At 41.5% G+C, this 15,647-nt stretch overlaps 1 protein-coding gene across 1 annotated transcript in view; it reads left to right on the forward strand.

Annotated features, from left to right (window-relative positions):
- LOC106567921 (Down syndrome cell adhesion molecule homolog) overlaps positions 1 to 15,647 on the forward strand; it is a 136,124-nt gene that overhangs the window by 96,135 nt on the left and 24,342 nt on the right. The window contains 4 exon segments of the mRNA XM_045692248.1: positions 3,022 to 3,092; positions 3,310 to 3,559; positions 4,105 to 4,251; positions 15,444 to 15,599. Of these exon segments, the coding sequence (XP_045548204.1) occupies positions 3,022 to 3,092; positions 3,310 to 3,559; positions 4,105 to 4,251; positions 15,444 to 15,599 (624 nt within the window).

The raw sequence follows: 15,647 nt of genomic DNA on the forward strand, positions 1-15,647 counted from the left end.
CACAAGGCCAAATCTACACTGGAGTTGCTTACCAAGAAGACAGTGAATGTTCCTGAGTGGCCGAGTTACAGTTTTGACTTAAATCTGCTTGAAAATCTATGAAAATAATTGAAAATGGTTGTCTAGCAATAATCGACAACCAATTTGACAGAGCTTGAAGAATTTTGAAAAGAAAATTGGACAAATATTGTACAATCCAGGTGTGCAAAGCTCTTAGATACTTACCCAGAAAGACTCGCAGCTGTAATCACTGCCAACGGTGATCCTAACATGTATTGACTCAGGGGTGTGAATACTTCTGTAAATTAGATATTTCTGTATTTCATTTTCAATACATTTGCTACAATTTCTAAAATCATGTTTTCACTTTGTCATTATAGGGTATTGTGTGTAGATAGGTGAGAGAAAAAATATATTTAATCAATTTTGAATTCAGGCTGTAACACAACAGAATGTGGAATAAGTCAAGGGGTATGAATACTTTCTGAAGGCACTGTAGATAGCTTCATATATAATGCTCTTTCAGAGGGTTGGATAACGGAAACGGAGAAGGACTTTCTCATTACGCCACTCCCAGCCTACCCAGTTTATTATGGCTTACTGAAAATCAGTGGCGGCCCGTTATTCAGGGATTGGGGGCATGTTATTTTGGCATAAATATGTGTCACATATCCGTTTGCAAACAATGTTAAAAAAAAATCATAGAGTTAATAAAGCCGCATACAAACATGGTCTCTTTTGTGCTTTCTTGAGTAAGCCAGCTCCGAAATGCAGGTGTTTCAGCCTAGCTCAGTGCTTTCTGTGGTGGTGGGGCAGCCAGCGGAAAAATACTGAGCGTAGGGGTTGGTAATGTTCTCTAGTTGCGCCGTGATTGGCTCAGTGTTCTGCCACTCATGGGGACACTACATCACCACAAAATCTACGGGTAGAGCTAGAAAATTCAAGCCCCTTGAGTGCTGCCATAGAGTTACATTAGAAGTGCCCATCCAAGAAGGCTCAAGGTCATTGGCCACAGATAATATTACGTCAAATCACGTTATATCTACCATAGCTTTGATTGGACTGATCATGTCAACATCATACTTTCAAAATCTTAGCTAGAAGTCATCATCATAAATCAAATCGACGATCTACTGGCAAATCCTTTTCATATGACATATTAGACATACATGATTGCATTGTGCATGTAACAGTATTTATTATTCAATGTCCTCACCTGGGATTTAAAAATCACAACCTCTTGGTTCACAGTACTCCATTCTTCCTGCTATGCCACCAGGTCCACATCAGGTATCAGTTAATCTGACTATTCTATCATCATTGATTTGATGTACTTACTTCAGCAACTGGAGGACTTTCTGTAGTTGTCTAATGTTGGTAAGGCATATTAACCTGTTTTAATGATACTCCTGAATCACTATGACCAATAAAATATTTTCTGGTGTACCTTTTACCGACCTGGGATTTACTTCAAAGTGCATTCACCTTATTGCTTACACCTATCAAGTTGTTTCAGATAGTAAATCATTTTCCAAGTGTTCTAACGAAATGTCCATATAAACAATCAAAATGTCTGATAAGTGCAATACTGAAATTAACATATATTGCTAAGAATGTGAGAGTAAGTGGACTCCCCTACCAGGTCTCAATGCAAGGCCACCAGCAATAATGTCAAACACCCTAACCACCGTCCCAATAAGGGATATCTGAAGGGCATGTGCTTATTGGGCCAGTATAGTTATGCCCTGTCCAGAAGAAACCCTAAACCCTCCTACCAAGGCACTTGTATAGATCTGAAAATAGGTCTAAGCAAAAGGGTGAATGCACTATGAAGTAAATCTCAGCTCTGTTAAAAATACACAATTTTTTGGGGGGGGGATTGATTATAGTGATACAGAAGTATCATTCAAGCAGGTTAATATGCCCCACCGGCATCAGGCAACTATACAGAAAGCCCTTAAATTGTTTAAATATGTAAATCAAGTCAATAATAAGAGAATTGTCAACTTAAGTGATCTGAGTTCAATCCCAGGTGAGGACATGTTGAATAATAAATGCATAATGTAATCATGTATGTCAAAGTGTGTAAACACTGAACGTGTAAAAAGCACTTTGTGAGTATCCCTAACTTGGCCAACAGACAAAAAGAGCTGTGAATGGTTTAGTGGTTCACCAATCAGGGCCTTGATGGGCTTGGCAACAGTAACAAGGTGTTCTTGCCATGTTTCCATAGAATATGATGTTGTTGGAATATTCTCCTAACCCTCAGAAAACTGGACCCAGGAATGTTATTGCAACATTCTCATGAAACGTGTCTAGAACTTTAATTTCTGAGAACATGGCAACCATGTCCTGTGTATGTCTGGTGGAATGTTGATGAAATATTCTCCTAACCCTTAGAAAACTAGACACATGAATGTTCTTGCAACGTCCCATAAAACGCATCTAGAACATTAATGTTGTAAGAGGGGAATGGGGAGTCAAGTCAATTCATTAACAGCAGAGTGACATCAGCTCCATTGGCTCTACTGCATTATTGAAGACACGCTGACCCTGCACTAAAAGCAGGACTTTTCAATTAACAGACCATGTTGTAAATGTCACACTGCAATCAATAGACCACGGGCCAGCCCCTCTGCAAACTGCCCCTGTTCCCTTTGGTGGTTCTTTGGTGGTTCCTCCCAACCCCCACTCTGCACTTCTCTCTCGCACTTCTCTTCTGACTGTCTGTCCCCCATGACCTCTCATAAACATGACTGCCATCTTCATTATTGTGAAGTGGGCTGGGCCATCTGAGACCAACAACTCTGGTCTACCCATAGATACAGTAGGACCTTAGCCTTCCATGTCTCAGAATCATAGATTTGACTTGACCTTGGCATAACCTTCAGAATGCACTCAGTTTGGATAGTTCCATTCCATTGGCAGAATGCTGGTAGACTGACTTCTTTGCCCTGTACCTCATCTACTGAACTGACAGTAGCTCAGATCTCAATTACCTTAATGTGTCTTTTCTTCTAGCCCCTGATGGTCCCCCACAAGATGTGCAGCTTGAAGCTTTCTCCTCTCAGAGCATCAAAGTCTCCTGGAGGGTAAGATACATTTAACCTGCTATTACCACAAGGACTGAAGAACCCTTACTGCAGCTCTATGGTCTGTTAGCTACATGGTCTGCTACACTTCAGGGCCTTGAGGGCCACAACCATTATTTTGTCCTTAAAGAGCTTTTGAAAAATACAAATTTCCCCCAATATCTAATGTGCGTTCCCGTCTCCTCCTTCTTCACTCCCCCTCTCTGTCCTCCCCCAGGCTCCTAAGAAGCACCTCCAGAACGGAGCGATCCGAGGCTACCAGGTGGGCTACAGGGAGTTCAGCTCCGGGGGAAACTACCAGTTCAATGTCATCACCATGGAAACGACGGGGGACAACGACCACAGTGAGAGCATCACCCTGGACAGCCTGAAGAAATTCACCCAGTATGGGGTGGTGGTGCAGGCCAGCAACAGCGCTGGGACTGGACCCTCCTCCCAGGAGGTCATCTCTACCACACTGGAGGATGGTGAGGACACACACACATGCACGCATATGCACACACACACACACACACACACACACACACACACACACACACACACACACACACACACACACACACACACACACACACACACACACACACACTGCCCTTAGCTATCAGTGACAATATGGTAGACAGTGAAAATCTTATTGATTTCACAAATTTCTTTTGCTGAATGAAGGTATTCTACAGTATTGTTGTGCATCAAGGGTCAAATGGCTGATGTTTTGTCTTTGAGGGGAGTGAACTCCCAGGATGGAGCTTTATTGCCATCTAGTGGATAGTGTTGGTACTGCTGGTGTAGTGACTGTCACATGATCAGTATGTGGCGGTCATTATTGCCATGGCTCAAAAAACCATGATGAATGCTAGATCCCAAAAGTTCAAATAAGCATTTTGAAGTTCACTTCCATTGTCCTCCAAGAGTAGCTCAATATTTTTGTCTCTTCAGTAAACTCTTCTGTTCATGCTTCTTGATTGGAGAGTGAGGTAACGGTGTTGTTTTTCCTCCTGCCTGGTTGTAACAGTTCCCAGCCGACCTCCAGAGAATGTCCAGGCCACGGCGGCGTCCCCAGAGGTTATCTCTCTGTCCTGGCTGACCCCTCCTAAAGACGCCCTCAACGGCATCCTGCTTGGCTTCAGAGTCATCTACTGGGCCAACCTGCCGGACGGAGGTACAGCAACACACAGTACACACACAGTACACACACACACACACACACACACACACACACACACACACACACACACACACACACACAGAGAAGGATGTAGACGTTATACTATATCTTGCCTGGTCCGTAACTCTCCAAGACACACTGTATATAGAATGTATACAGTATCAACATGATTCACTATGCATGAAAATTGAAGTGGATGAATGAGACATTTTAGCAGTGACCCAGGCTTTCTAGTCCAATCCAGACAGCCTGGCATGGCATGCAGCCGTCACGTGCTGGAGAGACATCAGAGTGACCGCTTCTGACAGCCACGTTACCTTTGACCCCTCATCTGTCATATCACATCCTCGCTGATGGCCCCTGGATGCACTAATAGAAAAGCACCGCTCACAGCCTGACAGCTCAATCTAGTTTGCATAGTAACAGTGCATTTCATAGTGGGACACGCTCCAGAGTCCCAACAATACTACAGCCATAGCCATGTGCTACATATATTCTATACATATTGATATCTATCGTATGTAACGTTGAGTATGAATACAGATCGTATTCATTTAAATGAAATATGTCACTCATTATGTGTGATAAGAAATCATATTTATGTATTTATTGTCTAAGACACTTGTCTAAACCTTCAGCCAGTGCCTGTTGTGCTCTTCATATATTCCAAATATGAGCAAAGTATCATGGGTTGTTAAAACCTCATGCACCAGCAGACGGGGCTATAGGCCCTTTTTCTAAGTTGGTGAAACAACTTAGTTTTATTCATCCAACACTGCTGTTCTAAACATTTGGCTCTATCCCGTCACTGCAGTAATCAAACTCAAAATAATGTTTTCTTTTATTATTTGCATTCAAGCACTCATCAATGGTGTATATTTATCACCCATTTCATGAGTCAGAATAGTGATTCCAACTATCGTAAACCACAGCATATATTGTACTATACATTTCCAAATCACAGTATTCTGACTCGTAAACCTTTCACTCACTGTTATATCCCAAATAAGTGCTCTGAACAGCCCACAACACAACCATAAAGGATGGAGCTATAGAGACATAGATGAACAGATTCCAGCTAGTGTAGAACACCTGAGCTGTTAATATGCTATGGCTGCATTGGGACAGTTTGGCGTTTGAATGGCATCATTAAAGAGAGGGAGGAGGAGGGAGGGAGAGAGGGAGGAGGAGGAGGAACACCTGTACTAACAGGGAGGATGGAGCATTAGCAAACTGTGGCTCACATCCAGACTGCAGTAGAGGAGGGAGGAGAGAGAGAGGGAATGGAGAGAAGACAGAGGATAGAGAAAGGAGGGGGAGAGAAAGAGGAAAGTGAAAGAGAGAAAGAGGAGAGAGATGGAGAGACATCTATAATTCAACACTTAGAGAAGCATTGTCAGAGTCAAGGAGAGACACACCAGAACAGACCTTGGATGGGCTTTTCAATCCCGTATTTGTGTCCATGGTTTGATTGAATAAGGTGTTATGTATGTTCACCGCTAAGACATCCTTGGCCATCTTATTTTATGTATGTGATATACTGTACAAGTATATCACATACAAAGCGATAAAGACATGGAATGGCCTCCCCTCCTCCCTGAAAGCTTTAGGCAGCTTCCAAGCCTTCTCACCCGAGACAAAAACATGGGTTAAGTCCAATCAAAAGTGTTCACACTGATTTTAATCTAATAAACCACAGGGACTTTTTAATGCAACAGAAAACACTTTAGAACGCACATGTGTATTCAACAGGTGCAATAACTGGGCTTTGTTCAATATTTTGTTTTTACTAGGTGTTTTATGTGTTTTACAACCCCACTATTATCAAGTCCAACAGCATGTGCAATGATTTTTATGTGTAATGTCTTGCCTTCTGTTTTGAATAATGTCTGATGTATGTATCAAATGTATTCACGTTTATTTGTTCACCTACCCAGGGATTGCAGATGTATATTAGCTGTTAGCTAAATCTGGTGCAATGCATCACTTCTCACTCCTAAACCTTATGTTTTGTTGTACTGTAATCACATGTTATGCGAATAAAGTCAGAACAGATAAAAAAATAATAATAATCATGACAGCTGTGATGGAAACAGGGAGTTTCGGTACAATTTTAAAAATGCAGACAGATCATTTGTTTGATCGACATGGGGGGGATCTTTTTGTGTCTGTAAAATGTAATATGTGAGAAATTGCGGTGGAAACTGATTTTTTTGCAAGTATTGATATAACAACCATCGTCTTGAAGTAAACTTGGAGTCACGCGATGACATGGTGTGTGGTCCTCCCACTGCGACTCGGGGAAACCATGCAATTTATTAGACTACAGCTGAAAAAATTATGATGAACTTCACAGGGTTGTGAAAGTGCAAGGTGGTCTTGATGCTCCTTTCCAATATACACTGCGTGCATAATTATTAGGCAAGTGAGTATTCTGATCTTATCATTGTTTCTATTCACATTTTCGAACTCCAAACCATATAAACTTGAATGCTTATTGGATTTAATCATTTTCAGGTGATATGTATTTGTGTAATGAGGGAGGGTGTGGCGAAAGTGAATAACACCTTATATCAAGGTGTGCATAATTATTAGGCAGCCTCATTACTTCAGGTAAAATGGGCCCAAAAATAAATTTAACTGACACTGAAAAAACAAAAATGTAAAATGCCTTTCAGACGGATGCGACGCTCTTTAAATAGCTAAACTATTGAGGTGTGACCACCGGACATTCAAACGTTTTGTTGCGAATAGTCAACTGGGGCGCAAAAAACGCATGGGGAAGAAAAGGTGCAAATTAACTGCAAAAGACTTGAGAAGAATTCAACGTCAAACTACCAGGAACCCATTATCCTCCAGTGCCACCGTATTCCAGAACTGCAACCTACCTGGAGTGTTCAGAAGTACAAGGTGTCAAGTGCTCAGAGACATGGCCAAGGTCAAGAAGACTGAAACAAGACCACCAATGAATAAGATTCACAAGTTGAAGCATCAAGATTGGGAAAATAAATACCTGAAGACAGATTTTTCAAAGGTTTTATGGACTGATGAGATGAAAGTGACTCTTGGACCAAATGGATGGGCCCGTGGCTGGATCAGTAATGGACACAGGGCACCACTTTGAGTCAGGTGCCAGCAAGGTGAAGGAGGGGTACTGGTATGGGCTGCTATCATTGAGGATGAGGTAGTTGGACCTTTTCAGGTTGAAGATGGACTGAAACTCAACTCCCAAACCTACTGCCAGTTTCTGGAAGATTCTTTCGTCAAACAGTGGTACAGGAAGAAGTCCTCCGCATTCCAGAAGGCCATGATCTTTATGCAGGACAATGCTCCATCACATGCATCCAAGTACTCCACTGCTTGGCTAGCCAGCAAGGGCCTCAAAGATGCCTGAATAATGACCGAGCCCCCTTCCTCACCTGACTTAAATCCTATTGAGAACTTGTGGGCCCTTCTCAAACGTGAGATTTATAGTGATGGAAGACAATACACCTTTTTGAACAGCATTTGGGAGGCTGTGGTTGCTGCTTCAGTGAAAATTGATCGTGAACAGATCAAGAAACTGACAGACTCCATGGATGGAAGGCTCATGGCAGTTATTGAAAATAAGTGTGGCTATATTGGTCACTGAATATTTTTGAAAGGCCAAACATTTTATATAATTGTCATTTTGTGTTACTTATCTGTTACACTTACTCTAAAAATTGAGAATAAACAAGTGAGTTGAGAGAAATTATTTTTGTAATTTAGTTGCCTAATAATTCTGCACACTAATAGTTGCCTAATAATTGTGCACACTTATATATTTCCCTGAGAAAGACAAAACTCACTTTTCCTTTGTTAAACATTCAGGTTTGAGGTTCAATAACATTTTGGATTGACTGAGAGCATTGTGTTTGTTCAACAATAAAATTAATCCCGAGGAATACAATTTGCCTAATAATTGTGCACGCAGTGTATATCAAGCACAGGAGGTTGGTGGCACCTTAATTGGGGAGGACGAGCTCGTGGTAAAGGATGGCGCATTTGCAGATGTATATTAGCTGTTACCTAAATCTGGTGCAATGCATCACTTCTCACTTCCATGTCATCCATGTATTTGATGCCATTCCATTTGCTCCTTTCCGGCCATTGTTATGAGCCATCCTCCCCTCAACAGCCTCCACTGATTATCGAGGGTCTTATTCTGATGACATGATGATTGATGCTTTACTGCTGTTTGACAAATAAGAATATTCTCACTCTTATCCATAATAATCTCATCATGTAGACTATTGTACCCGCACAGTTTACCCACACTGTATCGGCGAGCTGTTGGCTAGAGCGCACATGCCAAGACCACAGTAGGCACATTTTCTTCTTAACGCAGCAATTTTTGGGACAAAACTATCGGTAGTTGAAAATACGATGGAAACACATTGAACTTTAGATTTTTATTCGGTACATGAAAACCTAAGCAAAAAAGTACATTTTGTGTGCACTACATCATCACCCACTGATTTTATCTGCTAAAAGTATGTTTGGTGGAAGCACCACTGGTATGAAAATGCACATATTTTCTTTATGCAGATTTTTGAATATTCGCATTCAAATCGGTCGCCAATTGGATGGAAACCTAGCATTTGTTCTTGTTTTAAATTAACTTAATTAAATATGTATACACTGAGTGTACAAAACATTAGGAACATTAGGAACACCTTCTCTTTCCATGACATAGACTGACCAGGTGAAAGCTTTGATCCCTTATTGATGTCACCTGTTAAATCCACTTCAATCAGTGTAGATGAAGGGGAGAACTAGGATTTTTAAACCATGAGACAATTGAGACATGGATTGTTTATGTGTGCCATTCAAAGGGCGAATGAGCAAGACAAAATATTTAAGTGCCTTGGTTTGAGTGCTGGGTTTTTCACGTTCAACAGTTTCTTATGTGTCAAGAATGGTCCCCCACCAAAAGGACATCCAGCCAACTTGACACAACTGTTGAAAGCATTAGAGTCAACATGGGCCAGCATCCCTGTGGAATGCTTTCAACACCTTGTAGAGTCCATGTCCTGATGAATTGAGGCTGTTCCGAGGGAAAGAGGGAGCGCAACTCAATGTTAGGAAGGTGTTCCTAATGTTTTGTACACTCAGTGTATATTTGTGTATTTTATATATACTGACAAAAATATAAATTCAACATAGAACAATTTCATTGATTTTCCTGAGTTATAGTTCATATGAGGAAATCAGTCAATTGAAATAAATAAATTAGAACCTCATCTATGGATTTCACATAACTGGGAATACAGATATGCATCTGTTGGTCACAGATACAGTTAACATACACTTAGGTTGGTTAAGTCAGATGTTAACATACACTTAGGTTGGAGTCATTAAAACTCGTTTTTCAACCACTCCACAAATTTCTTGTTAACAAACTATAGTTTTGGCAAGTTGGTTAGGATATCTACTTTGTGCATGACACAAGTAATTTTTCCAACTATTGTTTAAAGACAGATTACTTCATTTATAATTCACTGTATTACAATTGCAATGGGTCAGAAGTTTACATACACTAAGTTGACTGTGCCAGCTTGGAAAATTTCAGAAAATTATGTCATGGCTTTAGAAGCTTCGATTAGGTTAATTGACATCATTTGAGTCAATTGGAGGTGTACCTGTGGATGTATTTCAAGGCCTACCTTCAAACTCAGTGCCTCTTTGCTTGACATAATGGGAAAATCTAAAGAAATCAGCCAAGACCTCAGAAAAAAATTGTAGACCTCCACAAGTCTGGTTCATCATTGGGAGCAATTTCCAAAGGCCTGAAGGTACCACGTTCATCTGTACAAACAATAGTACGCAAGTATAAACACCATGGGACCACGTAGCCGTCATACCGCTCAGGAAGGAGACGTGTTCTGTCTCCTAGAGATGAACGTACTTTGGTGCGAAAAGTGCAAATCAATCCCAGAACAACAGCAAAGGACCTTGTGAAGATGCTGGTGGAATCAGGTACAAAAGTATCTATATCCACAGTAAAACAAGTCCTATATCGACATAACCTGAAAGGCCACTCAGCAAGGAAGAAGCCACTGCTCCAAAACTGCTATTAAAAAAGCCAGACTACGTTTTGCAACTGCACATGGTGACAAAGATCGTACATTTTGGAGCAATGTCCTCTAGTCTGATGAAACAAAAATAGAACTGTTTGGCCATAATGACCATTGTTATGTTTGGAGGAAAAAGGGGGAGGCTTGCAAGCCGAAGAACACCATCCCAACCGTGAAGAACGGGGGTGGCAGCATCATGTTGTGGGGGTGCTTTGCTGCAGGAGTGTCTGGTGCACTTCACAAAATAGATGGCACCATGAGGAAGGAAATTTATGTGGATATATTGAAGCAACATCTCAAATAAAATAAAATACAATTTATTTATATAGCCCTTCTTACATCAGCTGATATCTCAAAGTGCTGTACAGAAACCCAGCCTAAAACCCCAAACAGCAAGCAATGCAGGTGTAGAAGCACAGTGGCTAGGAAAAACTCCCTAGAAAGGCCAAAACCAAGGAAGAAACCTAGAGAGGAACCAGGCTATGAGGGGTGGCCAGTCCTCTTCTGGCTGTGCCGGGTGGAAATTATAACAGCACATGGCCAAGATGTTCAAATGTTCATAAATGACCAGCATGGTCAAATAATAATAATCATAGTGGTTGTCGAGGGTGCAACTAGTCAGTAACACAAGAGTAAGTGTCAGTTGGCTTTTTCATAGGCGATCTTTGAGAGTATCTCTACCGCTGATGCTGTCTCTAGAGAGTTGAAAACAGCAGGTCTGGGACAGGTAGCACGTCCGGTAAACAGGTCAGGGTTCCAGCAGGTCTGGGACAGCAGGTCTGGGACAGGTAGCACGTCCGGTGAACAGGTCAGGGTTCCATAGCTGCAGGCAGAACAGCTGGAACTGGAGCAGCAGCACGGCCAGGTGAACTGGGGACAGCAAGGAGTCATCAAGCCAGGTAGTCCTGAGGCATGGTCCTAGGGCTCAGGTCCTCCGAGAGAGAGAGAGAAAGAAAGAAAGAGAGAAAGAGAGAGAATTAGAGAGAGCATATTTAAATTCACACAGGACACCGGAAAAGACAAGAGAAATACTCCAGATGTGACAGACTGGCCCTAGCCCCCGACACATAAACTACTATCTCAAGGCATCAGTCAGGAAGTTAAAGCTTGGTCGCAAATGGGTCTTCCAAACGGACAATGAAACGAAGCATACTTCCAAAGTTGTGGCAATATGACTTAAGGAGATCAAAGTCAAGGTATTGGAGTGGCCATCACAAAGCCTTGACCTCTATCCCATAGAAAATTTGTGGGCAGAACTGAAAAAGCGTGTGCGAGCAAGGAGGCCTACAAACCTGACTCAGTTACACCAGCTCAGTCAGGAGGAATGGGCCAAAATTCACCCAACTTATTGTGGGAAGCTTGTGGAAGGCTACCCGAAACGTTTGACCCAAGTTAAACAATTTAAAGGCAATGCTACCAAATACTAATTGAGTGTATGTAAACTTCTGACCCACTGGGAATGTGATGAAAGAAATAAAAGCTGAAATAAATCATTCTCTCTGCTATAATTCCGACATATCAGATTCTTCAAATAATGTGGTGATCCTAACTAACCTAAGACAGGGCATTTTTACTAGGATTAAATGTCAGGAATTGTGAAAAACTGAGTTTAAATGTATTTGGCTAAGGTGTATGTAAACTTCCGACTTCAACTGTACCTTAAAAAAAACTTCACATTTTAGAGTGGCCTTTTATTGTCACCAGCAAAAACAAAGAAAAATTGCTGACTAACAGGGATGTAAACAGATTTGTGCACAATATTTGGGAGAAATAAGCTTTTTGTGCGTATGGAATGTTTCTGGAATCTTTTATTTCAGCTCTGGAAACATGGGACGAACACTTTACATGTTGCGTTTATATTTCTGTGTATATATAGTGCATTCGGAAAGCAATCAAACCACTTGACTTTTCACACATTTTGTTACGTAACGGCCTTATTCTAAAATGTATTAAATTAATTGTTTTCCTGATATACATAAGTTTACATAAGAATTCAGCCCCTTTGCTATGCGACTTGAAATTGAGCTCTTTTAATTGATCATCCTTGAGATGTTTCTACAACTTGATTAGAGTCAATTGATTGGACATGATTTGGAAAGGCACACACCTGTCTATATAAGGTCCCACAGTTGACAGTTCTTGTCAGAGAAGAAACCAAGCCACGAGGTCGAAGGAATTGTCCGTACAGCGCTGAGACAGGATTGTGTCGAGGCACAGATCTGGGAAGGATACCAAAACATTTCTGCAGCATTGAAGGTCCCCGAGAACACAGTGGCCTCCATCATTCTTAAATGGAAGAAGTTAGGAACCACCAAGACACTTCCTAGATTTGTCCGCCCAGCCAAACTGACCAAGAGCCCGATGGTCACTCTGAAAGAGCTCCAGAGTTCCTCTGTGGAGATGGGAGAACCTTCCAGAAGGACAACCATTTCTGCAGCACTCCACCAATCAGGCTTTTATGGTAGAGTGGCGAGACGTAAGCCACTCCTCAGTAAAAGGCACATGACAGCCCACTTGGAGTTTGCTAAAAGGCACCTAACACTCTCAGACAATGAGAAACAAGATTATCTGATCCCTACGTTGAAGCATGATGGTGTGGGACATTTTTTTTCAGTGTCAGTTACTGGGAGACTAGTCAGGATCGAGGGAAAGACGGGTTTGTATTTTTTTATTTGTAATAAATTAGCAAAAATGTCTAAACCAGTTTTTGCTTTGTCGTTATGGGGTATTGTGTGCAGATTGATGAGCGAAAAAAATAAAAATACAATTGATTCAATTCTAGAATAAGGCTGTAACCTAACAAAATTTGGAAAAAGTCAAGTGGTCTGAATACTTAAGATAGTGTCAGGCCACCACAAGCCTGAACAGGTTCAATGCACCTTGGCAGATTCTACAACTCTTTTGGAGTGACGCGACACCATTCAACCATGAGAAATTCCATAATTTGGTGTTTGTTGATGGTGGTGGAAAACACTGTCTCAGGCGCCGCTCCAGAATCTCCCATAAGTGTTCAATTGGGTTGAGATCTGATGGCTGACACTGTCCTGGCATATGGTTTACATTGTTTTCATGCTCATCAAACCATTCAGTGACCACTCGTGCTCTGTGGATGGGGCACTGTATTCCTATGGGGGCGTAGCCAAAATAATGTCCTGCAAAACATTTTTGTTCATGGCCCTAAGCATTATGGGATGTTAATTGCTTAATTAACTCAGGAATCACACCTGTGTGGAAGCACCTGCTTTCAATATACTTTGTATCCCTCATTTACTCAAGTGTTTCCATTGTTTTGGCAGTTAGACATACAGTACCAGTCAAAAGTTTGGACACCTACTCATTCCAGGGTTTTTCATATTTTTTTCATATTTTCTACATTATAGACATCAAACTATGGAATTATGTAGTAACCAAAAAAAGTGTTAAACAAATTAAAATATATAATATATTTGAGATTCTTCAAAGTAGCCTTGATGACAGCTTTACACACTCTTGGAATTCTCTCAACCAGCTTCTAGAGGTAGTCACCTGGAATGCATTTCAATTAACATGTGTGCCTTGTTAAAAGTCAATTTGTGTAATGTCTTTCCTTCTTAATGCGTTTGAGCCAATCAGTTGTGTTGTGACAATGTAGGGGTGGTATACAGAAGATAGCCCTATTTGGTAAAAGACAGAGTCCATATTATGGCAAGAACAGCTCAAATAAGCAAAGAGCAACGACAGTCCATCATTACTTTACGCGATGAAGGCCAGTCAATCTGGAAAATATTAAGAACTTTGAAAGTTTCTTCAAGTGCAGTCGCAAAAACCATCAAGCGCTATGACAAAACTGTCTCTCATGAGGACCGCCACAGGAAAGGAAGACCCAGAGTGTTACCTCTGCTGCAGAGTACAAGTTCATTAGAGTTACCAGCCTCAGAAATTGCAGCCCAAATAAATGCTTCACAGAGTTCAAGTAATAGACACATCCCAACATCAACTGTTCAGAGGAGACTGCGAGAATCAGGCCTTCATGGTCGAATTGCTGCAAAGAAACCACTACTAAAGGACACCAATAATAAGGAAGAGACTTGCTTAGGCCAAGAAACACGAGCAATAGACATTAGACCAGGGGAAATATGTCCTTTGATCTGATGAGTCCAAATTTGAGATTATTGGTTCCAACCGCTGTCTTTGTGATGATCTCCGCCTGTTATTTTCTACATTGTAGAATAATAGAGAAGACATCAGAACTATGAAATGGAATCATGTAGGAACCCCCCCAAAAAAGTGAAGCATGGAGGAGGAGGTGTGATGGTGTGGGGATGCTTTGCTGGTGACACTGTCAGTGATTTATTTAGAATTTATGGCACACTTAGCCAGCATGACTACCACAGCATTCTGCAGCGATACGCCATCCTATCTGGTTTGCGCTTAGTGGGACTATCATTTGTTTTTCAACAGGACAATGTCCCAACACCTCCAGGCTGTGTAAGGGATATTTGACCAAGAAGGGGAGCGATGGAGTGCTGCATCAGATGACCTGGCACCCACAATCAACCCGACCTCAACCCAATTGAGATGGTTTGGGATGAGTTGGACCGCGGAGTGAAGGAAAAGCAGCCAACAAGTGCTGAGCATATGTGGGAACTCCTTCAAGACTGTTGGAAAAGCATTCCAGGTGAAGCGGGTTGAGAGAATGCCAAGAGTGTGCAAAGCTGTCATCAAGGCAAAGGATGGCTACTTTGAAGAATCTAAAATCTAAAATATCTTTAGATTTTTTTAACACTTTTTTGGTTCCTATATGATTTCATTTCATAGTTCTGATGTCTTCTCTATTTTTTGAAAATAGTCAAAATAAAGTAAAACCCTGGAATGAGTAGGTGTGTCCAAACTTTTGACTGGTACTGTATATATTTACCTGTAGGGTAGAAGCAACTTCTAAGTTTTAAGTTAGGCAAGTTAATTCTGCATTTGACAACTCTTGATATCCTTGTTTTTCTTCCTTCTTCCCGGTCTCTTTTCCTTGCTATGTACTTCTCTTTCTCTGCCTTCCTCCTCCCCATATTTTTCTAATTGCTCTCTATCCCGTCCTCTCCTTCTCTCTCTCAGAGCTGGGGGAGATCCGTAACGTGACCACCTCTAAGCCATCTCTGGAGCTGGATGGTCTGGAGAAGTACACCAACTACAGCATCCAGGTGCTGACCTTCACTCGGGCAGGGGATGGGGTGCGCAGCGAGCAGATCTTCACCCGCACCAAGGAGGACGGTACGCACACTAGTAGACCAGGACACCCAGGCACTGATCTAGGATCAG

The sequence above is a fragment of the Salmo salar genome, chromosome ssa13 (genome assembly GCF_905237065.1).
Source record: "Salmo salar chromosome ssa13, Ssal_v3.1, whole genome shotgun sequence".
Taxonomy (NCBI): domain Eukaryota; kingdom Metazoa; phylum Chordata; class Actinopteri; order Salmoniformes; family Salmonidae; genus Salmo; species Salmo salar.